The 27,889-nt window shown below is 48.3% G+C and overlaps 1 protein-coding gene across 1 annotated transcript; it reads right to left on the bottom strand.

The window, feature by feature from the left end:
- Nucleotides 1–311: 311 nt before the first annotated feature.
- Nucleotides 312–27,627, bottom strand: LOC130476539 (uncharacterized). The gene is made up of 5 exons (XM_056848488.1): nt 27,539–27,627; nt 19,881–20,002; nt 9,884–9,985; nt 7,671–7,835; nt 312–458 (listed from the first exon to the last, which is right to left on the bottom strand). Exons 1-5 carry the CDS (start codon nt 27,624–27,626, stop codon nt 312–314), a joined length of 624 nt encoding a protein of 207 aa, XP_056704466.1. The 5' UTR covers nt 27,627.
- Between the last annotated feature and the right edge of the window lie 262 nt (nt 27,628–27,889).

Genomic DNA, 27,889 nt, shown 5'->3' with positions numbered 1-27,889 from the left:
CCTGGATCTAGACCATTCCAGATGGAGGTTTCCTCAGCCTCTCATACCTCAAAAAATAAGAGATCGTATCTTTCAAGTAGTTTCTTCCATTACCCGGCTATTTTCAAGCTTGGTTCCAGAGAGCTTTTCCATTGTTCATTCTCAGCGCTGGTCAAAGAACTCGGCTGGCTTGGTCTGGAATGTTCTAGAGCGTTTCCTTTCAGCTACTGTTGCACTGGGACAAGGGCTTGGCAGAGTGCATCGTGGAAAGGAAACCCATGCAGCAAACGCTCGGTGGTATCCCAGAGTCAGTTGGGGGGGGGTGACCTCGTCTATACCGACGTGTTCCTGTGAGGCTGGAATGTGGGCGAGGCTTGGAGCATGTCTGGCAAGCTCTGTCTGGCTGACAACTCCGAACCTGTTCCGGTTCCTGATAATGCGGCAGGATACCTCAAGGCCTGCTCATAGGGTGGTGGTAACTGTGGAAGGGGGAAAAAGGAAAAGGAATCGGTTAAGCCTACTCACACATGAACCATGACTGATTATGTTGGAAGTGAAGGACTTTGCACTGTCTCTTAACCTCAGACTCCTGACACCAGGCGCATCACTGACATAGACCACGCCTGTTGTTCAACACTACCTTCCACACATCAAGACTTTAGCCCTATGTGATGTGCTGCCCTGGGAGGCCCTGCTGACCGGCCCTCTCTCCGCGGTGTCCTCTCAGTCCACTGGCCTCAGAATGGGCAAAAGGAGGAGCTCAAATGCACTTCCAGGAACCCCCCAGCCCAGTTCTTCCTTAGCTTTTCACCCGCTCCTTTATTTAAAGGGAGGTTGCTCCACCTCCTTTCCAGGCCCAACCATTCAGGTCACCTCATGTTCTTGGCCCTGCCCCCTCAGTTCTCTCCTCCTATCTGGGTCAGGTGAAACCTTCTGTCAGATTCCCTGCCCCCAACCCAGCCGCACCTGTCCCACCACCCTTAGATCTGTTCTGCCACTTCCCCCTTCAATGGGCGTTGGTCCCAAGAGTCTTCATAAGAACATGGGAAAGGCCCTGCTGGATCAGACCAAGGCCCATCGAGTCCAGCAGTTTAGGAAGCCCACAAACAAGACCACTGCAGCACCATTGTCCTGCCTGTGTTCCAAAGCACCTCATATAATTCCCACCCCAGAAAGAGGTGGGCCCCTGCCAGCTGGGCCCTTTTCCTGCTGCTCGGGCCCCAGCTTCTAAGAAAGGCGAGGCAGGCCTCCTTTTATCTGACCAGCAGCTCCTTTCTTTCCACTGCAGAGCAGAGTGCTGAGGATCTCCTTCCCGCCTGCTTTTACTAGTGGCCAGAGCCCCAGTGTCGTGTGTTTCCCTAAGAACGGGACAATGGAGAATGCTCCCACGTGGTGGTGGGGACGAGTATTACAAATACCAGCACATTGCCAGCAGTTGTCTTTTGTGAAGAGTTAAAGGTAAGATGCTACTGCGGTTCCATTAACTCGGGCTACCTCACTGTCTCCCGTTGCCCCGTAACGCAGCTTGTTTGCATTTCCAGTACAAAATGGGCACCTGGTACGATGGAGTGGTCGGATTCACAGAAGGAGGTTACAGCGGCACTGCTGGAGAACCCTGACTACACCCTTACGCATATGTGGCTCTTCAGTATTGGAAAATCGATGCCATTGTGTGCATGTATATGAAGAACTTAAGTAGTGTGGATTTGTTAGCCAATATGCATTATGCTAGTGATTTGTCTAATTTTGTAGAACTCCTCAAATCCAGAGGTCACTTGTGGAATTGCTACATTTGCTGTGGCTGCACAGACGCTGGCCTGGATCCACCGGAGCATTTCCACTGTCCGAAGGATCTCCACCTTCAGAATGCGACTTTCCCCTCTTCTCTTCCCCCTCCAGCTGTTTCTCCCAGGGCTCTCAAACATTGCTCCTGGGAGACAGGGGACCCAGGGAACGGAATTTCAAGGACAGTGGGAGAGGTTCAGTGAGAAATTTGTGCTCTTCAAGTAGACATCCTTCTGTTTGCAGAAACCCTCTGGTGGAACGCTTTGGGGAGGGGCCTTTGCTTAGTCATAAAGCATCTGGTTAGCATGCAGAAGGTCCCAGGTTCAATCCCTGGCATCTCCAGTTTCAAAAAAACCAGGTAGTAAGTGTTATGAAAGACCTCTGCTTGAGATCTGGGAAAGCCACTGCCTGTCTGACCCTGATGGACCGATGGTCTGATTCAGTATAAGGCAACTCATGACGATCCAAGCCAAGAAAAAGTGCGCTGCAAAAATGCTCAGATTAACCAATAACATGTTAATATGATATAAACTCCCAAGAAATAGCTCTAAACAGTCTGTTGACCTCTTTTGGATTTCATTTGCTGACCATTTTTGTTTTAGCAATTGTTTATGATTTTGTGCACTGACCTTTGGTCTTGAGCAATAAAACTTGTGTAGTTTCCAGAATAATAAACCTTTGCCCATTTTTCTTGATATGTCATCTGATTAATCAGAGAATAATTGGGCTGGGAGATACATCAGAGGTCACTAAACAGAATAACAGAACTAGAAGTGGAACTGGGACTTTATGGAGGAGAGGGTTACCCATGGCTACTAGTAAAAAGGATACTAGTCACGATGCATACCTATTCTCTCCAGGATCAGAGGAGCATGCCCATTATACTAGGTGCTATGGAACTCAGGAAGGACAATGGTGCTGCAGTTGCCTTGTTTGTGGGCTTCCTAGAGGCACCTGGTTGGCCACTGTGTGAACAGACTGCTGGACTTGATGGACCTTGGTCTGATCCAGCATGGCCTTTCTTATGTTCTTATGATTGGGGCATCAGGTACTCCAAACCAAACAGCAAGATGGCTGGGCTCCCTGCATTTTTCAACCATTGTGTAGGAGAGGGACTTTAGACAGGTGTAGTTTCTAAGGAAGGGTTGAGAAAAGCTGTGCCTGCTCATGATCCATCTGCCATACATTTAGGGAAGGGCAGGATCCCTCTCCCCCCCGCCCCCACCCATCACCAGAGCTTTGAGATAAGATCTGATGTACTCCAGGCAACTCTAAACACAATAACCCATAGGAGGCCACGGGTACTTGGGGAGAACATGTACCAGGCCTAGGGGCCTCTGCAGGTCAAAAGTAGGTTTTGATAATGCGTAAGGACCCAGAGGGTTGAAGTTACACCAGAGGAGGGGGGAGAATCCACCCAAACAGACAGTTCAAAATGGGTCCAGGATTAGGCCAGGAATGTTCAACCAGGATGTGGAAAAGTGGACAGTGAACATATATGGGTCATTTTAAAACATACATTTATGAAAAGCACACCACAACTGCCCTATCCTAGTTTGGGGTTGAGCTGATCTTGGCCAGGTGAACGTCTCCAACGTTATCAATCTACAGGACTAGGGAGGAGGGGGATTCCTTTCTGGGCCTTTAAGGAATCTGAACAGCCGGCCCTGTCCTAGGGGCTTATCCCTTATCTTCCTATGGCAAACTATTTGGCCTGAGCGTTCAAATGAGTCTTATTTCTCAAGCCTTTCCTTTCTCCAGACATCTTTTCTTGCTTCAGAGGCCCACGAAAATAAATCTCAAAACTGGGGGGGGGGCATTACCCCGACTGCCATGAATAAGGTGTGAGGGCAGGTGTGTGATCTGAGTACAAAGACTTGATATCCATAATCATAACATGGACTCCAACATGTGTTCCTGCTTTTCCACTCCAGGCCTCCCCTTATCTAGACCACGGGCTGTTATGAGGGCTCTCCTATCTGCAGAAAAGCAATTAAGTGCCCAGTATAAAATTGAAAGTGAGGCTAAGAGTACTAACTGGAACTGCAGTTATTACTTCTTGCTAGGCTGGCCATGGGACTCAAGGCCATTACAATCAACTGAAGAATCTGAATACTTGAAAGTTTTCCATATTTTGGCCCCGAACAGGCCAAAGTGGAGCCAAACCCAGTCATGATGCAGTCCTATCTCAGCGGGCATGTGTGTATGTGTGTGAAGTTCCATCAAGTCACAGCTGACTTATGGCAACCCCATAGGGTTTTCAAGGCAAGAGACATTCAGATGTGGTTTGCCATTGCCTGCTTCCGTGTCACGCCCCTAGTATTCCTTGGAGGTCTCCCATTCAAATATTTGCCAGGGTTGAGGCTGTGAGTGACTGACACAAGGTTCTGTGGCAAAGTGGGGATTTGAACCTGGGTTTCCCAGGTCCTACTCCAATACCTTAACCACTACACCATGCTGGCTCTCTTTCAATCGGCCTAGACTGGAGTAACTTTGCATAGGATTGTGCTGCCAGGGGAGTTGGATCCCACAAGCCAGCAGTGGAAGGCATTGATGGTTACCGATCTTCCTGGTTGACCCACTCCCCCAGCAGTCTCTTCAGTCCCCAGGGAAAGCTTATTACTGGGGTTGTGAAACCCATGGGAGTAATAGTCACAAAGGTAAGGAACCTGTGGGGGGGGGAGAGGACAAAATATCTGCCTCCTGCCTCTTGCATGAGTGGAGTTCTGCTGCTGAAAGAGGCAAGATGGAGCTATGTCATCTCTTTCCCCCTTTCCCACTGCAGCTTCCTGACTTGCATGGCTAAGAGACCCAGCATGGTGTAGTGATTAAGAGCGGTGGTTTGGAGCGGTGGACTCTAATCTGGAGAACCGGGTTCGATTACCCATTCCCCCACATGAGCAGCAGAGGCTAATCTGGTGAACTGGATTTGTTTCCCCACTCCTACACATGAAGCCAGCTGGGTGACCTTGGGCTAGTCACAGCTCTCTCAGCCCCCCCCACCTCACAGGGTGTCTGTTGTGGGGAGGGGAAGGGGATTGTAAACCAGTTTGATTTTTCCTTAAGTGGCAGAGAAAGTCAGCATATAAAAACCAACTCTTCTTCTTCTATTACTTCATGCAGGTCCCATTACCCCAGGAATAAACTTTCCTAGGGCCAGACAGGACTGCTCAGGCAAGGGAAAAAGCTGGAAAGATTGGCATTCATGCACAGACCTTACAGTGTCCTTGCACTGGATCTTAACCAGAGTATTTTAATTCATTCATGTATTTAAATGTTGACATTTTTGAGAATTTCCAGTATTCTGCTCTAACAGTGACTGCCTGAGATGTCAACAACTATTTGGAAAAAATTATTTGGCTTTTGCCGTTTACTGATTGAAACCTTTTCAACCTCACCCATCTCATCATACAAAAGCAACTCAGGGCAGCTGACAATACGACTTTCCCCTCCCAATTTAAGTGTATTTGGAATAGGATTAAGTTCAAGCTATGGCTTCAGTCTTGAGATTGGAAAGAACTGGTTTGATTGAGTTTTCTGTGCTGTAAACACCAATTTCTTCCCCCACCCCCATTATTGTTTCTGGTCAAAGAGATTTTGCTGATTTTTGAAGCACTATGAAAACCTGCAGGATCAATGAACAGAAACAACAAAGGGATGAATGGAACCCTGCAGGCAACGTTTCCTCCCTCCTGCCACTTTCAACTCTCTGAAACAAAAGATTCTCTCTTTCCAGTGTCACTCCGGTTCCCTTAAACAGCTCCCAAAGATGTAGCTTGGTGAAAATGCTAGTGATTCAAGATTCCTCGTTGCCGAACAGAATTACCATTCCCAAGATCCCTTAGATCGAAACTGGTTTAAGTTTGTACTGTTGACAAGCTCTTGTACTGCAATCCTGACCCCATTTTCTGCAAGCAAGTTCCATGCACACCAACCAGGTTTCCAAAACTGTGTTTACATTCAGGGCTTGGTGAGCAAGATGTGGCACAAAACAAACTGGAGCTCAACCACAGCAAGACACGAAAGCAGAGAAGCATGCCAATGCCTTTCAGTGCAACCCCCCCATGCATGTTTACCTGGGAGTAAGCCCCATTGAATACAGCAGGACGTCCTTGCGAGCTAGCCTACAGAGGATTGTGCTGTTGCTCTATTAATTTCTCCTCCCACTTTCTGACTGGGATATAAGGGATCTCCATTCCTACTTCTATCTGACAGAGGGAGCTTTGACTCTCGAAAGCTCATACCCTGAAAATCTTGTTGGTCTCTAAGGTGCTACTGGATTCGAATCTAGCTCTTCTACTGCAGATCAACATGGCTGCCCTTCCTGAAGCTTGCAAAGAAACCCAGCATGGAGGAAATCAAAATTACTCTCATTGTTTTGTTGCCCTTTCTCCACACTTTGGGTGGTATTGTGGACACCAGTGAAGCAAGCAGAAACACGTATTAAAGGAAGTTGTATGTGAACCGCTCTCTGTTCATTACTGTATGTTTGCAATGGGACAGTGGCCAGGCTCGGTAGTGGAAAACATGTTTTGCAGGCAAAAGTTCCCCGGCTTGATTCCCAGTGCCTTCAATTAAGAAGATTTTAGGTAGACAGGCTGGGAGAGGTCTTGGCCTGAGACCTTGCTGAACTGCTTCCAGTCAGAGTAGAAGGTGTGGGGCTGTCAGTGACCCCACCCCCAACATGGGCACCAAGGCGCCCACTAATGGGTTTCCTGACACCCACTTGCTTCTTTGACCAAGCATTTCTTCCCCAAAGCAAATCATGGCTTTCCTCTGGGAGGGGCCGTGGCTCAGTGGTACAGCATCTGCTTGGCAGATAGAAGGTCCCAGGTTCAATCCCCATCATCTCCAGTTAAAGGTACTAGGCAAGTAGGTGATGTGAAAGACCTCAACCTGAGGCCTTGGAGAGCCACTGCTTGTCTGAGTAGACAATACTGACTTTGATGGACCAAGGGTCTGATTCAGTATAAGGCAGCTTCATGTGTTCATGTGTACCTCACTGGAGCAAAAGGTGCTTCAGAAGAACCCAGGAAGCAGGGAACACCCATTCACAAACAGTTGCGTACATTTTGGTGGATGCTTGGCTTGTACCCTCTCAAATTTGGGGGGGGGGGAATCAGCCCTAGATAGTAGCCATTTTGTGGTGGTACTTACTCTTTGGCCTCAAAATTCCCAATATGCCCATAGGCTCAATAAAATCAAGCCAAGCTGGACAATGTAAGGCAGCTTCATAGGTTCTATTAGGTTTTCTTCCAAGTAAGTCTTCTTTGAACTGCAGCCTTCATGCGTTGGAGAATTGGCAGAAGGCAAGAACTGAATAAAAAATAGCTGAAAAATTTCCCGGATCCCTTAATCTTAATCCCTGTCTTGATCCTGAGGGGGATCTGCCCATTTGGACTCATCTCATGCCATAAGGCTGAAATGGATGTGACAGAAGAGATGGGTAAAAAGATGTGGTGCACCCATGCTCTCTCTCTCATATAAACACACTCACTACACAAGTTCAGACCCCTCATACATAGAACTGGCACACTTTGAGCATGATGGGATATGCGTAGCATGCTTATCCAGGCAAGCACCTGACCCATGGCTGCCCCACTCCTCTGTCTTTGCTCCTTGTGGAAGACACAAGAAGCACTACCTTTCCAAAGATACTTGATGAATCATTAACCAGAAGGAATGTAAACAAGTGGCTGAGCTCTGGAGCCTCCTGGTACGTTATGTTCCTTCTCTAAGAGATAAAAAAGCCACTGAAAAGAGAGAGCAGAGTCCCACAATATCACAGTAAGGAGTGCTACGCACAAGCTGTATAAATGAACTCTACGAACGGGACAATTCTGTACATTGACATGATGCAGGGCTAACGCTTGGACAACCAGAGAGCTTTGGTGAAGGTTTCTCACCTCTTGGGAGACTTCTGCCCACAAACCAAACCTTTCGGCAATCATCTGGTGGATCTCCCGCTGCCGATCTTTCTTCCGCACGCTCTCGTAGCTTGGCAGGCGTGGCTGTTCCCATGGAGGCAGCTGATAGCTGCTGGGGGGTCCAACACAGAAGAGTTCGTCCCCCTGGAGACACAAACGAAGGTTACCTCCTTGTTCCATGACAGCCCGTATTGCTTAGCTTAACTTGATGGGTTTACAAGAAGCTTTGCCCTTGATGAGTACCATCACTTTAAGCATTGCAGCCATACTGGACAAGTACATTTGTAGCACACTGAGCGACTGAGGCAGTTCAATGTCAAGCCCAAGATTAAGGTTATCCTCCAGCCCTCTTTTTCAAAAGATGCTCTAGACAGTACTAGGACCTGAATATACAAGCTCACCTGGCTAACAAATATGGCTTAAATATTCCACATTAACACTGAAGATACCTTCCAAGGCTTTTCAGAGAATCAGCATGGTGTAGTGATCGGCGTGCTGGACTAGGACAGTGGTCTCTGACCCACAGAGAGGTTGAAGAGGCCTCTCTCCAAAACCGAGAGCCCCTACACACCTGTTTTTGTTGTTGTTTTGTTGGGCTTTTTCTTTTGCTGCAATGCCATTTTCTTAAAATAAACCAGCTGGCCCGAAATCTGTGCTTATGGAAGCCCTCGCTGTTCAAAGTGTGCGTGCACACGCAGCCCTCTTCCCATCTGAAAACAGAGGAAGGAGCTGCGTCTCTGTCAGAGTCGTGCTGTTCCTCTCTATACCAGGAACAGTTATGATTTTCCCTGTTGAGAAGAGCCATCTGGGGAAGGGCGTGCGGTGCTCAATCATGTAATTTACTCACACGAGCCATTTGCTGTCCCATTTTTAATAAGGAATTCTGAAGATCCATAGAGAAATGCAGTCAAAAATAAATAAGGGGTCTATATATGTGGCAGAATCCTCTTGTAAATGATTTTTTTGATTGTAAAATGTAAGGCTATAAATTGGGGGACCACATATTTGGATGCTCCTCTGCCCAACAAAGAGTTCCAGGCTAGCCTTCGTTCTACCTGACATGCTAGTTTTCTTTGCACAGGGAATTCTTCCCCAATGGAGGGGGCCTTCAAACATGCTGTGCCCCCTCCATAGCCTGAAGAGGTTCAGTCTAAGAACAACTGTTCCTTGTGGTTCAATGTACATCGATTGTCAAGTTTAATACCAGTTAATGTGCAGCAATGAAAAACCAGGAACCTACACACGCATAAAATTAAACCTAATTGTTCAAGAGCCATTACCAACTCCCTCCTAATGTTTAGCTGTGGCACGAGCAAAATAAGCAACTGTATATGGTTTTTTGTAGCTTCTCAGAATAATTTTTGCACTGGGAGTTTTTGTACTAAAAAGGAAGAACCCCACCTACTTCTTCCCAATGTATATATTCGGCAAGGTAATGCAGCTACTTGAACCCATCTCTCCACTGACCAGACTAGAAGTGAGCAAAGCTATTCCTGATGTTTTCCATAGAACCAGTTTCTGTCAAGTAGACTCCGAGGCTAACATTTACTCTATTAAAAACTCTAGCCGTAGGGCTAATATATGTACAAATGTGCTGCCAAGTTGCAACTGACTTATGGGGATCCCAGAAAGGGGCTTTCAAGGCAAGTGAGAAGCAGACGTTGTTTGCCATTGCCTTAAACATATGAAAAGCCATGATGGATCAGACCAAGGGCCATCAAGTCCAGCAGTCTGTTCACACAGTGCCTTCCTCAGCAAAGTGTTCCTAGGTGGTCCCCCATCCAAGTACCGACCCTGCTTAGCTTCCGAAATCTAACGAGATGGGGCTAAACCATCCCATTCCACATCCTGTAGGGCTAATAAGGCATCCTATATTTTGAAATGCAGTGCTCCATTTTGGAAAACTCTCTGATGGCCTGCACTGAAAAATATCTATCTCACTATGAGTGGCCTAAGTCTCAGCAGACCCAAGATAAGCCTGTGTCATGTACAGGGACAACACTTTGGACTTGGACCACAAACATACAGCTGATTAATAACACTGCAGACCATTTCATTATTTCCATCCATGTGAACCCTCCTTTTTCAGAGCCTCCTCCCCCCTCTCCCTTGTGCTTTTAGCGGCTTCCCACATGTGTCAAGCTCTTTTTTTTTCAGATGTCCTGCCCCATTCATAAAAGGTCTCCTCCCACCTGTACAGTGCCAGAATTTTCAGCAGTGCTCTCCAGACGTTGAGTTCCAGACTGAAGCCCCACCAATCGCTGGTTGCTACTGAAGTACGGAGGAGGACAATCCTATACAATGTGAAGAGGGAGGGAAGGAAATTAAAAATATGAATGAGCATTCCTGTTGGGGGCTTCCTGATTGTATGCCGAGATGTTGGCAAGTGACACACTACACAGAACAAAGGCAGCACGCTGCCTATGGGAAGCAATAACTCTTCAATTATTCTTTACTTCAGGCACATCCATACACCACATGCCTTTATGGGGACCGCTCTAGTTCAACCGGGGTAACATATCTTGGAGCGATGTCAACAAGGAAAGCAAGAGGTGAACCAGAATTCAGGGGAGGATTTTAATGGTTGCTAAAATGGGAAATCTGCTGGGGGTAACCAGCCTCACTGAACACTCTCTCAAAGTGACGGTTCGTATCACACACACAAAAAAGGCTGTCACACATACCAAAGGCAGTCCCATGTGGAGTTCTTCCCCTCCTCTTCCACATAGCCGCTAGTTCAATTTATGTCATGTCCTGATGTCATTATGTTGGGCTTTTTACAACTCTCCCTTTCTCCTCCGCCCCAGCAGGGAAATGTTCATTATAATGACACATAGACACAAAGTAAGTTGAAATATATAACATGGAGGGTTAAACATGAGACGAGGCAGCCTTTTTTAAAACGTGTAGCTCTGCTTTCACATCTCTCTTATCTGGGTGTGTTTTTGTATCTTCAACAGACAACATTTCCACCTTCACCCCCCATCAGCAGCAGGGTAGAACTCTTAAAGTACAAATGTGGGCAATGTCTGGGCCAACAAATCAAGGGACATCTCCTTCATGTTTCCATAACACTTGAGCACACTCTTAGCCTGCCAAAGACTGGTGTCTTTCCAATGATCATTTGTGTTCATGGAGCCCTTGGTTCCTATTATGCTGGACATGGTTTCCATAAGGTGGTTTTCCTGAGTGGTAGACTCTGATCTGGAGAACCGGGTTTGATACCCCACTCCTCCACATGAAGCCAGCTGGGTGACCTTGGGCTAGTCACACTCTCTCAGCCTCACCTACCTCACAGGGTGTCTGTTGTGGGGATGGGAAGGGAAGGTGATTGCGAGCCAGTTTTATTCTTACTTAAGTGGCAGAGAAAATCAGCATATAAAAACCAACTCTTCTTCTTGAGGCGGACCCATCACCTTTTCTGCGTTTCACAATACTGCTTACTGCCAGCATCAAATGAAAGGCCGGCAGAAATGACAAGATGCTCAGGCCATGCTAAAGAAAATAAATAAATAAAGGGCTGCGGCTGAACTGCGGCTTGCCAGCAAACCTGACAACCTGCAGCAAGCTAAGGATCCAGCATTTCATATCTATATTTATATTGTAAATACGGTTTATAGTGGTCATTAGGTTATTCAACTACAACTGTAGGCAATGGCAATGAAAATGATTGTTGCCATATTCCATACTGTGAGTTCATATCAGAAGGATTATGACGGCGCCGGTAGCAGCAATCAAAGCATCCTGGTTGTAGATAATAGTGAATCATCTACAGAAATTCTCAGCACTGCTTCTTCCTATCCCTGATCTCTGCTGGTGTTTTTTTTTCCCCTCTAGAGCGGACTGCTTTGAGTATAATCAGGGGGTTTAAAGCAGTGGTGCCCGGGGACAGCCAGAAGCGAGCGAGTGCACGGTATCAGCTGTGAACTTCAATCCCCTTTGAACTCAGTGAGTCATTAACCACCAAGCACCTGCAGAAGGGCACGGAAACACAAAGGGAAGGAGTGGAGGGCCAGAGAGAACAACCGGCCGTGTGACTGCAAGAATGGAGCAGAGAAACCTCATTGCAGGGAGGAAAGTGATCACTGCCGACAGACCGCTCACTTCAAAGGATGTATCACCACTGTTCAAATATCACAGAACTGCTGTCGGGCTAAGAAAAATTAAATGACTGGTCAAACGTTAAGAGCAGAGTTGAAACAGGCCAGGGTCTGCCTTCAGGCGGAATCCTTTTGCTCTGGAGAAAATTAATCTCTCTAGGCGAACTACATCAGGATGAGAGGAAAAGGACATTGCTGTCAGATAGGCTCTCCGCCGGCCCCGGACAGAAACAAGAAGGTTTCCCCCACAGACAAAATGGAGTCCTTTTGCACTCCGTCCCTCCCCGTTTGCACCTGGTCTCCTGCCCAAGATCTGCAGCTCAATGGAGACCCGCCCTGGTAATGGCTGATCTGATACCGGGTCCCGCAGAACAATACTGGGAGCCCGGGAAGATCAGCCACTTAACGCACGCATTTTACTCTGAATACTTTTGCTCAAGTCTTTACCGGTAGTTTGCTTCGGTATTGTGCCTTTGTTTCCAATAATCCAATCAACCCCATTGTATCCACCCTATATATGTTTCAATATTTCCCCATACCTGTATGCTAGCCTTAAGTCTTTTGACTTGCTGAAATCGCTGTTCTTCTGAAATAAACTTTTTACTCGCTGTATCGTCTGGAGGAAAGTTATTTCCTGGAACGCATCGACTTGCTGAGGCCTGACAGTAGGCTAGCATCTCCTCTTCTTTATTATTTTTGTACTATCGAAATAATTTTGAACAGGATGTCCGCACGGTCCACTAACCCGTTCCTTGCGGGTGAAGATCTTTGCCAGAAATACTGGCCAGGGGCAACCCCCCTCGCTGAGGAGGGTTGGGGAGAAGCAGCTCCGGGGCGGCACCCGACCGAGTGCGCCGGTTTTTTCCCCGAGAGGCCGGCCCGGACCTCTGTACCTACGCACACTGAGTCGCAGGGGTGGATCGGGACCAACCGACGGACGGCGACGGACCCCAACCGCTTTTACTGAGGGCCGCTGACCCCCATGTACGGAGGGGGATGGGTGATGACCGACCAATGGGACAACCCCTTGACCATCCATGCCCCTGGTATCCCAACCCTCGGTACCAGGGAGGAGGAAGGCCTACTGCGGGAGCGGAACCAGGCGCTGACTTCCCAGAACTGGGATCTTCAGGCGCAGCTGCAAACCCTCCAGACGGACATGGAAGCTGTATTGGGAGCGGTGAGAGACCTTCAAACGCCCGTCAGCACAAAGACACCCCCACCCCTCCCACCTAGGTGGCCTGCAACCCGGGATCTGAAGGTGTCTTTCGACGGGTCCTGTGACCAGCTGCCCCATTTCTTGCTCCAGCTGACTGGGTTCATGGAAGAGCAAGGAGGTACTTTTCCTTCAGAGGAAGCCCGGGTCTGATACACCATCAGCCTGCTGGAGAGAGAGGCAGCAGAGTGGGCGGTCACGGCGACAGAATCCGAACCCCGGATCCTACACTCACTGAATGCATTCTTGGGGGCCCTGCAACGCCGTTTCAAAGACCCTCACTGGGGGGAGAGGGCCAAGATTGCCATGCACAATTTAAAAAAGGGGGCTCGCTCTGTAATGGAGTATGCCCAGGAGTTTCAGTCCCTCTCTTGCAAAATAAGAGAGTGGAGCGAAGCCACCAAGGTCCAACACTTCCGCGAAGGACTGCGGTGGGAAGTGTTGGACGGCTGTTTGACCCTGGGCGACCCACAAACGGTCGAGGAATGCATCCGATTGGCGGCGCAAGTCGAGACCCGTAAGTCAACGCTCCAATTTGCGAGGGATCGCCCAGCGAAAGAACCTCCCCGAGGCCCTCCCAAGGGGGGCGCCGTGACAGAGTCCCGCCTCGACGAGGGGGCCCGGGGCAGATTCACGGAAGAGAGCACACCGCTTCAGAGAGGGAGCCTGCCTACGCTGCGGGAGAGTGGGGCATTTTGCGGCGAAATGTCCCAGCGGATCTACAGAATCGGCTGCGGGGAGAGCAACCCGTATCCCGGATCTGAGGAGAATGGAGGGCCCGACCACCCACCACGGGACGACTGCTATGCGTGCCGACCCGGCACCCACTCCCTGCACTCATCGCTGCTGCTCCAGGGACTCGTCGCCGGCAAAAAACGAGGAGGGCTTTCTGTGAGCGGACCAGCACGGAAGGCTACCTTTAGGAACACCAATCCGGTTCCGACCTCGGTGAGCGATCAGGGTAACACCTTCCTGATACCCGTGGTGTTACGGAATCCCAAGGGGGGGGGATCCAGTGGCGGTAGTTGCTATACTGGACTCTGGTTGCTCCCGGACCTTGATAGATCAAGGGGTATTTGACCATTTACAAATAGGGGCTCTGGAATTGGATCAACCCCTACGGTTCCATCAAATGGATGGGAGTGATCTGCAAGGGGCCCCCGTCCATTTGCGTTCCCACCCGGTGTTGTTAGGGGTGGGAGATCACTGGGAATTAATCAGCCTTACTATAGCTCCTGGGATCGCTTACCCAGTGGTCCTAGGGAGTAATTGGCTGGCGGGACACAATCCAAGCATCGACTGGGTGCAGCGCCAGATGGTGTTCGACTCCCCCCAGTGCAAGCGACATTGCAGGGAGGACATGCCCGAGGGAGGGGGGTGAGCGCCGCCGCGGCGGAACCCTCAATACTACCCCCAGAGTATTGCAATGGTTCACGCAGGACAATGGCCGGGGTGGGGGACTCACGTTCTTGTGAAAAGTGAAACGTGAACTTCACTTGGCTGCAAGGGGTCAAAACCTCAGGTTTTGCATTCCACCCTCCTTTCTTCCTGTTATGGGCAGTTTATGCCCATTGCTCTAAGATAAACCTCTGCAGGTGTTTGAACAAGAGGCATCGTATCAATTGTGTGGAGGGTTTCCATTGTCTTCCCATTAATCCCTTCATGAGCTAAAATAACAAGCTTGGCTACCAGAAGCTGTGCAAATTGAATGTGGGATTTGAAAGTTGAGCCGTAAGCAAATAAGATTCAGGCACTGCATCTTTTATGGATTGCAAAATGACCTGGCATGTGGCGGTGATTCACACGGCCCGCATCTCTGCAAGGCCGATCTGTATGCAGGCACTCGGAAGCAGTCCAATTGCTTCATTGTCAGCCACAGACCAATATTTTCAATGCCTGCCCATGTTTTATTGAAAACCCACTTTCAGAAGCCTTGGTGGCAATATGGTAAATGTGGAAGGAGAGGGTTTTGTTTATTAATAATTCCCCAAGAGCTCCAGTCTCATCATGAGTCTGTTACCATGCCATATGTACCTCTACAAAGACGATCAATTGGCCACTTTAACACACACATGGAATCAAGGTTCATTCAGAGAATCAGGATCCGCACAATAATGTAAAGGCTTGCTACTTAGATGCTCATATCTGAATGGGACTGCTGTTGACTGTAGCGGGAAGCATACATAAGAACATAAGAAAGGCCACGCTGGATCATACCAAGGACCATCAAGTCCAGCAGTCTGCTTACACAGTGGCCAACCAGGTTAGCACATCCAAGTTCCACAGCCTATAACCACTCAGAAATTTAGAAAACTGGAGAGACAGCAACACCAGGTTTCATCACATGGTTAGAAGTTGCACAGGACCACTTTTTCTTGCTAGTACAGTGAGGTAGGCCTCGAAGCAGCTGGGTCAATTTGAAGAAATTTCAGTTAACAGCAAACTACCACACACCCAGGATTGGATGACTTGGCTTACGACAAAAAAAGGTCAGTTTTGAAAGCATTAAACATGGGGCAAGAGCCCAACATGATGTCACTTCTGGGGGTGACCTGTAAAATGATGCCACACCTCTCTAGGAATTGCTAGAAACTCTATGGTAAAATCATAGCGTTTCCGGCAATTTCTAGAGTGGACTGATTTTACTCCCGGGTTTCCCCTGGAAGACATGTATGCCATCACCTGACAATAATTTTTTAAGATTATTTTTCTCCTGCAAGAGCAGTGGCAAGAAATGGGAGCCAGGGGTGGGGAATGCCCTACCCCCACTGGAAACTTGCCAGCTCTAAGAGAGCGAGTGTGGTGTAGTGGTTAAGAGCGGCAGACTCTAATCTGGAGAACAGGATTTGTTTCCCGACTCCTCTACATGAAGCCTGCTGGGTGACCTTGGGCTACTCACAGTTTTCTCAGAACTCTCTCAGTCCCTCCTACTTCACAAGGTGTTTGTTGTGAGGAGGGGGAAGGTGATCATAAGCCACTTTGAGACTGCTTAAAGGTGGAGAAAAGCGGGAAATAAAAACCAAGTCTTCTTCATCCACCCAGCCACCTTGACATGACCGGAGTTAACCATTTATATATGGCATAAAATTAGCCATGATGATGGGCTTCATCCTGGGCCCCTCTGGCCTGAATTCAAGACACGTGAAAAGCTTTGTTCGGGCATGGTAGTTCACCCAAGGTTGCTCAACAATGACAAAGCAGAGGTTATGCTGGAGTAGCCCTCCAACCTTTAAATGCTATACAGAGCTTCCCACAGAAAGGTTCTCCTAAAAGCTCCCCTCCCCCCACCATCTAAGAATGGTTTCTGAATCAAGGTTAAGACAGATGCAAGCTAATTCAAATTAATCCTCAGTGGTTATTCTACAGAATTTGGATTAATCATGATGTTATCTCAGTTACCAAACACATTAACTCCCCCTCAATGCTGTAAGACTCCATACAAGACCAGGACTTGTTGCAAGATAAAGTAATGGATTCAAATCTTCTGTGCCCATACAGGGTATCTTCAAGACCAGAGCAAAAAACTCCTAGCAACCATGGGATAATGGTATGGAGACTGTGTTAAACTCCAGAAGGGCTTTCCGGGCCTGACCTCTCTACCAGCCTGAAGATTCTTAAGGGCATGGCTCTTGCAATGAATAAGCAGATACAATTGGAGATAAGTAGCTGGGCATTCTTTACTCTGTGAACACCGAAGACTTTTGCAGATTCATGAGCGTTTCCTTTTGAATTGGGGAAGATCCCGAGCCTTGACGATACTTTATTTACAGTGGGAAAATCTGGGGACATACATGTCAGGTGTCAGTGTTTGACCCAGACATGATGGCTTTGTTCTGTTTTTGCCATGTGGGTACATTAACCCTACAAATCCTGGCCTTTTGTGGCCATCTGCCAGAGCTGCCTTCTCAAAAGCCACCAGGTAGAGATATCGTTCATTTTTAAGGTGCTCTAACCTGCCCCATTCATTGATTTTTGTGCTTGGCCTGTGCAGTTTCCTTCAAGGTCAGAGAGACAGCTGCCTGGGTCTCCATCCTTCCTGCAGGGCTTCTTGAATAGGAGAGAAGGGTGGAAGAATCGTTTTCAATTGTAATAGACATGATCCCCGTGCCAGACCTGCTCCTTATGTTCCTTTTTCCTTGACTGCTTCCTTCCTCCTTCTTTAACCAGTATCAATCAGCAGTCGCAGCTTGACATGGCATGGAGAGAAAAAAATTAATGTTTGCTTCTGTATACTGCTCAAGAGTGGGGCCAAGAAGATGGTAAACCTAGCATGATGGCAACTGAGGTTGTCAAGGTGTTTTTCTGTCAGCTTGTTTTTCTGTGCCCTTAATGGCTTTCCATTACTGGAAAAACTTGTTATATTTCTGCTCATCAGGTAGCTCTTTAAGGCAAAGGAGTGCTGCTAGAAAAAAAAAGCTGATAACTCTAGGGCAAATCCTAATGAAAAATGTACTTGGCCATCTCTAAACCAGCCTTGGAGATTTGTTTGTTTGTTTTTGTACTACCTGGCTAGGAGATCCAGTGTGGTGTAGTTTGTTAGAGTGTCATAATAAGTTCTGGGAGACTCATGTTTGAATCCCAACTCTGCCACAGAAGCTCACTGGTCAACCTTGGGCCATTCTCAGTCTATCCTCACAGGATTATTGTGAGGGGGAAACGGGGCCGGGGAAAATGATGTTGTATGCCACTTTGGGTCAATATAAGACAAGGGCAATATAAACATCTACAGCTGTGGTACTCTCCCTCTCTCTGGCTCCTGGAGAGCCACATTCTCAATTATTGGCAACCAAAAGAACCACGTGACAACTGCGGGCCCTGTGCATCTCCCCACCGAACACATACGTACAATAATATAAGACATAGCTATTAATCTTAATCTTTTAAATTATCATCTCTGAGTTTGTAGGGCTGCTTCTCTTCACCACTGTGGAACCTTAGCCAGTCCTTGTGTGTCTGGAGTGAGGGGAAGGGCTCCCTTCCCTCTGCCTTCCAGCTCTCTCCGCAGCATGAGGCACAGCAGGTGGGACAAGAGAATGCCAAGGTGCCTGGAGGAGGACCAGCTGCTCGTGAAGGAAGGGGAGTAATGCCACCACCATCCTACTGTGGCCGGCTCGCTCTTTTCTGGGGTGGCTGCCAGGGTGGGGGTGACTTTACCCTCTTCTCTGCAGGAAGCTTGCTTTTCTTCTGGCGGCTGCCCAGTGCTGGACTGAGAATGTGGAGGCTGGAGAGAAGGGGAGGCTGTTTGGAGAGGACGGGCCCTTTGCTTCCATCCCTGGCACAAGGCCTGCAGCTCAGGAAGGCTCACAGCTTCACCATTTTCCAGTCCCTCCAGCAGTGGTTCGTTTAAGGAGGGAACCACCCGTCAATCACAAGCACTGCCAAACAATAACCTTGCCCACTTTTCTGGAACACAGGAAGGGTGCCATACTGGGGAAGAGCCACAGGTGGCATGTCTAAGAACCACAGGTGGCTCACAAGCCGCTGGCAGCGTATCATTGATCTAAATCACAGGATCGTAGAGTTAAAAGTTGGAAGGGGCCTCGAGACCATCCAGCCCAGCCGCCTACAATTAAATAAACTGATCTGAAGCTCAGTCTTTGTTGATCAAGGGGCACCTCTGCCCTTGTACACATGAGAGCCAGTGTGGTGTAGTGGTCAAAAGCGGTGGTTTGGAGCGGTGGACTCTGATCTGGAGAACTGGGTTTGATTCTCCACTCTTCCACATGAGCGGCGGAGGGTAATCTGGTGAACTGGGTTTGTTTCCCCACTCCTACACACGAAGCCATCTGGGTGACCTTGGGCTAGTTACTCTCTCTCAGCCCCACCTACCTCACAGGGTGTCTGTTGTGGGGAGGGGAAGGTGATTGTAAGCTCATTCGAGTCTTCCTTAAGTGATGGAGAAAACTGGCATATAAAAACAAGCTCTTCTTCTTTTTCTACATTAACAAAGGGATTTATTCCCTTCCCTAGAGGAGCAGTGGCAACCCTGAAAAAAGAAATCTACACAAATTCAGGTTGGGATCTTTTGTGGATGGCGGTGGGGGATTCATGTGCGGTTGCCCCCCCCCCCCATTCCTGCTGCTCCCCCACCAAGGTGTTCACAAACAAACACTAGCACTGAGAAAGAGTGTATGTAAGGGGAGGGGAGGGGGAACCAGGGGGAACATGTTCTCTTTCTGCCTGTTCCCAATTCGTAAGCTGTGCAAAGTATAATGCCGGTTGCCGGGATACCAGCAACTGAAAGTGGCATTGTCTGTATTTACCCGGTGCCGTACAGTAGCGTTCCCTGCTGAGCTCCATCCCTGCGAAAGGAAGGAGGCCTGGCTCGGGAAAAAAGAGTGCCGGAGAGGCAGGGAGGGGCTTGGCTCTTTTTTGCACAGAGGGCGCCCGTCATTGCCCTGGTGACAGAAGTCCCTCCGCAACGTTACCTTATCCCTGCTCTCACACGTGGATAATGGACCCCCTGGCAGGACAATCCCGGCTCAAAAGCTGCCGGTCGGGGACAGGCTCAGGTGAAAGGGTTTTGTTTGTCGACAGAGTGGGAAATGAGCGGGGAGGTTCAGCGTTCCTCGGAGCACAGCGCTACACGAGCCAGCAGGAGAGAACCGCAAATAGCCTCGGAGCAGCTTTCCAACAAGGGGAGAGCAGAGGGAGGCTATTAGGCGCAAAGAGCCCCGGTCAGGCCTGACAAAGGGACCCTGCGAAAGGTGCATTGTGTGTGCGAGGGGGGGGGAAGGTCCCTTCCAAGCCAAGCAAAGCACAAGGACGTGATGCCATTTACCTGGGTTTGAGGGTGGGGGTGAGGGGATTAGGATGCTGGGTGGGCCAAGCAGATGGATGAAACTGCTGGAGAAGGGCAGAAGAGATACTTACGTATTGGCTGGGGTTCTGGAAGAAGCGGCAAGAGCACAGGAACTGGCAGCACAGAGGGTCTCGGTGGTACAAAAGCAGCAGCAGCACCAAAATGGCCACAATGAACACAGAAGAAGAAACTGCTGCCGAAGAAGAGGGGGGGGAGGAAAGAGAATGGAGGTTAATGGGAAGCCTTGAACTAGCGCCAGGCTCTGTCTCTACCGAAATTTCTGTCTTCTAGGGCAACCAAAAGGAAGACGAAAGCCAGCGAGAGCAGGACAGAGAGTAATAAGGCAAGCATTGTGGGCGCTGTAGCAACGTCCACTGCAAGCCAGGAGCAGCAGCTCAGGGAAATCTGTCCCCGAAGAACTGAACTGTGAGTGGCAAAAGGCAGCCTCAGCCCTCTAATGCAGGAAGACTCCGTATCCGTTATCAATTGCCAACAGTAGGTTTCTAGCCATAATTAAAACTCTAGCCTGCCTTCCTACTTCAGTATCCCAGGACTCAACAGAAAATGGTGTATGTGAAATTGGACTAGGATCTGAGTAAAGTTGCCAAGGTCCAGGTGGTCGCTGGAGCTCTCCTGCTATGACAACTGATCTCCAGCCAACAGAGATCAGTTCACCTGGAGAAAATGGCCGCTTTGGCAATTGGACTCTATGGCATTGAAGTCCCTCCTCTCCCCAAACCCCACCCTCCTCAGGCTACACCCCACAACCCTAGTCAGTAACCTTGCTGCTGCGTTTTGAACTAGTTTGAACAAATTGAAGCTTCTAGACCGTCTTTAAGGGCAGTCCCATGCAGAATACACTTCCCAATCCCTCACACTGTTGCTGGGAAGCAGTGGCAAAGCTTACTTGTCTATCCTTACCATGTGCCCCTGAGAAGGTGAGATGCAGGGACAGGCTGATGCCCCTCCACTTGGGCTGGGCCAACCCAGAGGCACAAGGGCCCACGCAGCACCTGAGGGCCTGGGAGGGGCAGTGCCTGGCCCGTCAGAGACCTGCATGGCCCAGGGGTGGGCAGTGCCTGGCCCACCCAAGCCCTGCACTACGCAGGGAAGTCAGTGCCCTGCCCACCCAAGCCCCACACCATGCAGGACAGGTGGTACCTGGCCTGCCTGCTCCAGCCCTGTGCTGCATGGGTAGGGTTGCCCCAAAAATCTCCAGGAATTTCCCAACCTGGAGCTGGCATCCCTAGATCTGGGAGACCCAGATTTGAGTCCCCACTCTGCCATGTCTTACACACTGTCCGCCTAACCTACCCACAGGGTTACTGCAAGGATAACGCAGAAGAGAGGAGAAATATGTAAGCCACTTTGGGTTACCATAGGAAAGAAAGGCAGGGTATAAACGAAGTTAATGAGTAAATAAACGTGGTCTGGTGACTTGTGGCCTCATCTGAAAGTTGTATTAAACTAATCTATGTTGTTTAATTAGTAAAAAAAATGAGCTTCTGTACCATCTTAACTAGAAAAATATATATATAGGTATGAGGAGGGGCTGTGGCTCAGTGTTCGAGGATCTGCTTGGCATGCAGAGGGTCCCAGGTTCCATCCCTGGCATCTCCAGTTAAAGAGACTAGGCAAGTAGGGTGATGTGAAAGACCTCTGGCTGAGACCCTGGAGAGCCGCTGCCAGTCTGAATAGACAATACTGACTTTGATGGACCAAGGATCTGATTCAGTATAAGGGAGCTTCATGTTTTCAATATTTGAATAGCCAATCATCTGTAGGCTTAGGAACCAGCTACCTTTAGAATCACACAAAATATGTCCCAATGAAAAGAGAGGCAATTTTTTCAGGGACAGCCATGGGCTATACCAGGATATCACAAAGGCAGGGTTCAGGCTTTCCCCATATTTGTCAGGAGGCAGCAACTGAAACCTCTGCTCCTGGGTTGTTATAGCTTGGGACTGTTGCGCGTTTCCTTTCAGTGGTTCAGTAAAACCTAACAAGATGGCATTTGCTTCTATGCTATCTGTCACAGAGAGACAGAGCTGTGTGGGTTCTGCTGACCCAGAACTTTTAGGAATTATGTTGTTGAACAGGTACGATGGGACATGATCAAGTCAGTATTTCCACTTCATTAGCTGCTGCTGGAGGGGAGGGAGGGGAAAGTGCTAACGCAATGATATCACATCCCATGTTTTTGCAGTTTCACATTACTAGGAAGATATGGAAGGGTGGTTATGCTCAAGTATCTTTCCATAACATGTAATCTGGGTGTGAGATTCTGGCATTTTATTATCTTTTTCTCTCACAATTTAAGAGATAGGCCAGAATTCACTGAGGAATAGGATGCGCTACTGATAAGAGGCAAAAGAAAATATATCCCATTCAGGAGCTAAGGGTTGCTGTTTGTCTCCAGGCGATTTTTTGACCTGACGGGAAGGGTTGCTCTTTCATTATGTAGAGATGAGGATCTCACTGCAATGACAGAAATGTGGTAGGGCAACATCGATGCCAGGAAATGTTCTTAGAGGAGAGGGGTCTTGGATAAACATGGTTCAGTGCAGTGAGGTCAGGCTGGTTGATTTCAAATGTCATCCAGCCCAGCTGCTATGAATTTTGTACCAAAATCTTCCAGACTGAGATTCCGAAAGATGGAAATCCAGATGTTGTGGACTGTAATTGAAGAAAATTAGCAGGTACTTGCTTTATTATGGAATTAGGACTTTTTTTCCACCTTTCTTTTGAAAAGTAATGATAGTGGTGGCAGTGATAGAAAAGTCTCTCCAGAGGTGGAAATGTAGTGAGTCACAGCTAGGAAAGATGGGAAGTGTTGGTCTTAGGTAGGTTAGGTACAGTACAAGGTTTTACAGCCCAGCCAGAGCAGACCATGTTACCCCAACCAGAGTAGGCGTTAAATGTTTAATTCCATTCAAGCATAACTAAGATCTATTTCTCAATGAGACCAACCTCTTTCTGAACTGTACCGCTTCAGACTGCAGGTGAGAGCTCCCATAATAGAAAGCTCCCCCATTCAAAAAAATCCCTGTATGCAGAAAACTAGTAGATCAGGGCACAAGGCTCAGCTACTTCCTTGCTCTCTGACATCCAGTTTTCTATATGCAGGGCATTTTTTTTGTATGAAAAGTGCTTTCGATCATGTGCCCCACCTGCAGTTTCTGACCATTTCAACTCTTCAGTCTTCCAGGAACTGTCCCTTTCACATCCCTGTCCCTATCTTGTTCCAGCTTTGGGGGAATGCCTGATTAAAAACCCTAGTGAAAGTTGCTAGTTGTCATTCAGTGATGAATTTGCTCCCTGCAGGGTCAGTAGAATTTAAAGCTTGGGAGTGGCTATAGAGACCATGCTTGCGCATGAACACTAAGGCCAGGCACCGCCTGCCATTTCATATGCTGCACCCACTGGGGTATATTTGGATTGTGGATAGCCTGTTATGTTTTTTCTGGCATATCTCTCATCAAAACAACAAGGGAAGCGTCTCTTGAGTTTGAAAGCAGGGAAAGGAGCACGAATGAACACAGCAGGAAGGGAATTGCATGTCCAGAAGTCAGCCACTGATCCTTGGTATAAGAACTGGAGTAAGAAGTGTGTTCCTGTTTCTGTCTGTGAAATGCTGGCAGGGTGTGCGGTCCAAATTGGTGCAGCCAAGTTTCATCCCCAATCCCAGAAGGGTGCCTTTGTCAGGTCACAGAACTTGAAATGCTCTGACTATTAGGGTTGCCAGGTCCCTCTTCGCCACCGGCGGGAGGTTTTCAGGGCAGAGCCTGAGGAGGGCGGGGTTTGGGGAGGGGAGAGACTTCAATGCCATAGGGTCCAATTGCCAAAGTGGCCATTGTCTCCAGGTGAACTGATCTCTATCGGCTGGAGATCAGTTGTAATAGTGGGAGATCTCCAGCTAGTACCTGGAGGCTGGCAACCCTACTGATTATTGGCAGGAGTTTGATTTTTTAAAATGGTCAAATTCTTAAGACTTAAAGCTAGAATTCTACCCAGTTGCATCCCATTTCTGCACTGGATTGCCACCCAATCAGTAATTGGCAATTTTGTTGCCATCTTTAAATAAAACACAGACCTACTCTCCCCCCACCCCGCCCTGGTTTTCCCTGAGTGACCTTCTCTCTCTTCCTTAATCCCTACCTCCTCCCTTTCCTTTGTGCCCCTTTTTCTTAGACTGTGTGTCTCTGGGCAGGGCCCGCCTTTCTTTTGCCCTTTGTAGTGCTTAGCAAGAGACAAGCACACCACCGATAAAGTCACAGCGCTGATGATATTCGGCAACTACCCAGTTCAGTGAAAATAATAAAGTTGTTGCAGAATGTATCCCACTTCCAGTCCCAGGATTTTACGATGCCGCAGTCTACAACAGGCTTACTTCAGGGCAGCCCTACTGGTTTTGGATTGTGACTTTAATCCCTCCTTTTACAACGTCTCCAGTTTCTCCCATCCGCGAATGCTAGAAGGTAATATTTCCTTACTTCGCCAGAGAGTGAAGACTTTGATTCTAATCTGGTTGTTCTTGTAAAAGCCAGCGGAAAGGTTCCAACATGGCTGCAGGCCTCCAACTAATCGTTCATTTTCCTGTAGTTCCACTGATCTGAGTACTCCAGAGACATTATTATTAGTTTTAATATTGTCATTCTGTTGTTCGCTTTTGGTATCCCAAAAAAGAGAGTCCAGAAGCTAATGCTAAAGAATCTGCTCTGTGAGGCAATTTTGTTTGCTGTCTTAAATCTGCACACAACCACCCCCCCAGCATTTTGTATTTCTTAAAATGTATCTTAACCCTACCAAATAAGGGATCACATAAGCTGCGGACTGATTAGTTCGATCCTTGCATCAAATCATCCAGCCGGCTGGAGAAAATTTGCCTTCAGCCGGGTGGAAGAAGGAAGGAAAAAGAGCTTCACATTTGTGCTGAACTTGTCCTGTCCTCTTTTTAATCAACGTTTCAGGTGTCAATCTGGAAAAGCTGCAGTGCTAACACTACCAAAAATTATGAGAAGGGACTGGAAACCCAAACCCAATCAACTCATTTCATCAATTAAAATAAAAAATGTTGCTACCCCAATACGGTTTTGTTTTATACTCTGATGCCAACACTTCCAAAGTAGAGAGAATGGCCTGTGTTTTGAATAAGAATCAGGGTTCAAATCCATATTCTGCTTCTATGGAGGATGCTGTACCTTCTTCCTAAAAAGGAGTTGAAACTTCTTCTCTGGGGGCTTCTGAGAAAAGGCTGATTAATCATCCATTGTGTGTGTTAAGTGCCGTCAAGTCGCAGCTGACTTATGGTGACCCCTTTTGTGGTTTTCATGGCAAGAGACTAACAGAGGTGGTTTGCCAGTGCCTGCCTCTGCACAGCAGTCCCGGTATTCCTTGGTGATCTCCCATCCAAATACTAACCAGGGCTGACCCTGCTTAGCTTCTGAGATCTGATGAGATCAGGCTAGCCTGGGCCATCCATTACAGACAGGTTATTAAACTAATGATTGTTATTGGACTACATTAGGTTGGGCTTCATGGAGCACAGGGCCCTTTGCAAAACACAAAACCTTGTCCTTGTATTACTCTCACATCCCAGAAAAAAATCCAAACAAACCAGGGAAACAACAGTAATGTAAAAGGAATGATTTATAATTGCCAATCATTCCAACTTGATGAACCCAGATGTCTCTGCCATTCTGCATTGGGCCTGTAAAGGAACCCAGTGCCATTTGTGAACTTTCTCACTGTCTTTTTATCCAAAGGAGATCAAAGGCGATAAAATGCTATATCTAATTGGAGCAGCTTGGATTGTTATAGGAATACACAAGCTTCCAAATCTCACGGAAATCTTCATCAGGCAAAAACAGTTCTGTGGAGCTCAGAGACTTGTATGCTTCTGTACCAGAACATGGTTGTCTGATAAGTAAGGTAAAGGTCCCCTGTGCAAGCACCAGGTCATTCCTGACCCATGGGGTGACGTCACATCCCGACGTTTCCAAGGCATACTTTGTTTGCGGGGTAGTTTGCCAGTGCCTTCCCCAGTCATCTTCCCTTTACCAACCTCGGAAGGATGGAAGGCTGAGTCAACCTTGAGCCAGCTACCTGAAACCGACTTCTGTCGGGATCGAACTCAGGTCGTGAGCAGAGCTTTTGACTGCAGTACTGCAGCTTAACACTCTGCGCCATGGGGCTCTTTGGTTGTCTTCAGCCTGTAATACTTTTTATTGAACTTCTGCCTAAAATAACTGAAGAAAAGGTGCTGGAGAAGATGAACAGACACATACAGAAGTGTGTCCCTGTCCAGGATTGGAATACTGTTCCTGCATTCCTCCATACAGCTCCCAGCTGTGAATGGGAGCTTGATGCACTGAGCCAGCATATCCAGCTCTTGCAAGCAATTTGCTCCCACTCACAGCCCCATGATAATTCTCCTCCGTAACCTAAACAAAAGACTAGGGGAACTGTGGGTCACAGTGGACTATGTCTCCATCTTACAGAAGGATACCAAACGGGAAGCATAACTATGACCCATGAAGACATGCTTTAAGCCAGAGGATAGGACTTGCAATAATGGGTTTAAATTGCAGGAGGAAAGGTACCGGCTGGGTATTAGGAAAACATTTTTTTACAGTAAGAGTTGTTCGACAGTGGAATCAGCTACCCAGGGAGGTGGTGAGCTCCCACTCACTGGCAGTCTTTAAGCAAAGGCTGGACAAGCACTTGTCAGGGATGCTCTAGGCTGGTCCTGCATTAAGCAAGGAGTTGGACTGGATGGCCCCTTCCAACTCAATGATTCTATGGTTCTATGAACATTCCCAGCCAAGACCCAGGGCACCCAAAGGAAAAAGGAATAGGCACAATAGCCTAGGGAGGGGTGGCTCAGGCTATAAGCCTATTACTACAGTATGTGTTATGTCATTTCAGAAACAAACCAGAATTTTTAAAAAACCAATTACTCATGAAACTTATACAGAGTATAATTGGGAGAAATTATATTTGTGCCAGGCCCAGAGCAACGATGCTTCTTGCTTCCTGTTCCTAGCAGGATACCCCACATCCCTTGTGGTTGCAAGAAGTGTACTGGCAATTTATGAAGCCTACAGTCACCTGGGGAATCAATGCTTAGCAGAGGCTTTGCCCTGGGCCTGTGGAAATTAGTTTGTAAGAACTGGGTTTATGACACACGTTGAGGAAATCACCAGCATTTCCAGCCCTCAGCAGCTTCAGATACAAAACCATGTGCCTGCATATACACAGAGAAGAGTTGGTTATTATATGTCGATTTTCTCTACCACTTAAGGAAGAATCAAACAGGCTTACAATCACCTTCCCTTCCCCTCCCCACAACAGACACCCTGTGAAGTAGGTGGGGCTGAGAGAGCTCTAAGAGAGCTGTGACTAGCCCAAGGTCACCCAGCTGGCTTCATGTGGAGGAGTGGGGAAACCAACCCGGTTCACCAGATTAGCGTCCGCCGCTCATGTGGAGGAGTGGGGAATCAAACCCGGTTCTTCAGGTTAGAGTTCATTGCTCCAAACCACTGCTCTTAACCACTACGCCATACTGGCTCTCCTACACCATGCTGGCTCTCTGCTTTGCACAAACCAGGCCGAGGAGAGGGTGAGAAGGATGAGTGAGCGGAGGGCGTTTTCTGCAGGCAATCTGATCCCGAGAGGATCCCCGGCCAAACTCAGTTTAAGAGACAGAGGCAGGCGCGCAAGTACTCACTGGTAGCTATGATAATGGCCACTACATTGCTGTCCATGGGAACGCTGGCCGTGGGCGCGTGCGACGGTGCCTCGCTAGGCTCCGACATCTCTGGGGCTGGCTGTCTCGAACTCTCCTCTACTCGGGCAGCTCCAGATGCCAGAGCCCCTGCCAGGGCGGCCCGATCCAGTCTCCTCAAAGCCGTGTCTTCTGCCCTGGCCAAGCCAGCTCCGCTCAGCGCTCGCCCCCCACCGCAGAGCCCATTCAGCCAACGCTGCTTTCTGCCTTCTCCCCCTTTTGTGGGCCAGATCCTGCCAGGGGTCCGACTAATAGCTGGGATTCCCCCCCCCCCTTGCTTCTGCGTTCTATTGA

Source organism: Euleptes europaea, chromosome 1 (assembly GCF_029931775.1).
Source record: "Euleptes europaea isolate rEulEur1 chromosome 1, rEulEur1.hap1, whole genome shotgun sequence".
NCBI classification, from domain to species: domain Eukaryota; kingdom Metazoa; phylum Chordata; class Lepidosauria; order Squamata; family Sphaerodactylidae; genus Euleptes; species Euleptes europaea.
The sequence above is the reverse complement of the archived record's forward strand: the minus strand, read 5'-3'. Positions and strand labels throughout refer to the sequence as shown.

Bases quoted from the DNA above. Each gene is read 5' to 3' on its own strand.
- LOC130476539 (XM_056848488.1), bottom strand. From the start codon at position 27,626: ATGTCGGAGCCTAGCGAGGCACCGTCGCACGCGCCCACGGCCAGCGTT. The intron at 20,003-27,538 runs GTGAGTACTTGC...CTTCTTCGGCAG, and splicing joins GGCCATTATCATAGCTACCA to CAGTTTCTTCTTCTGTGTTC. The intron at 9,986-19,880 runs GTAAGTATCTCT...CACATTGTATAG, and splicing joins TCCAGAACCCCAGCCAATAC to GATTGTCCTCCTCCGTACTT.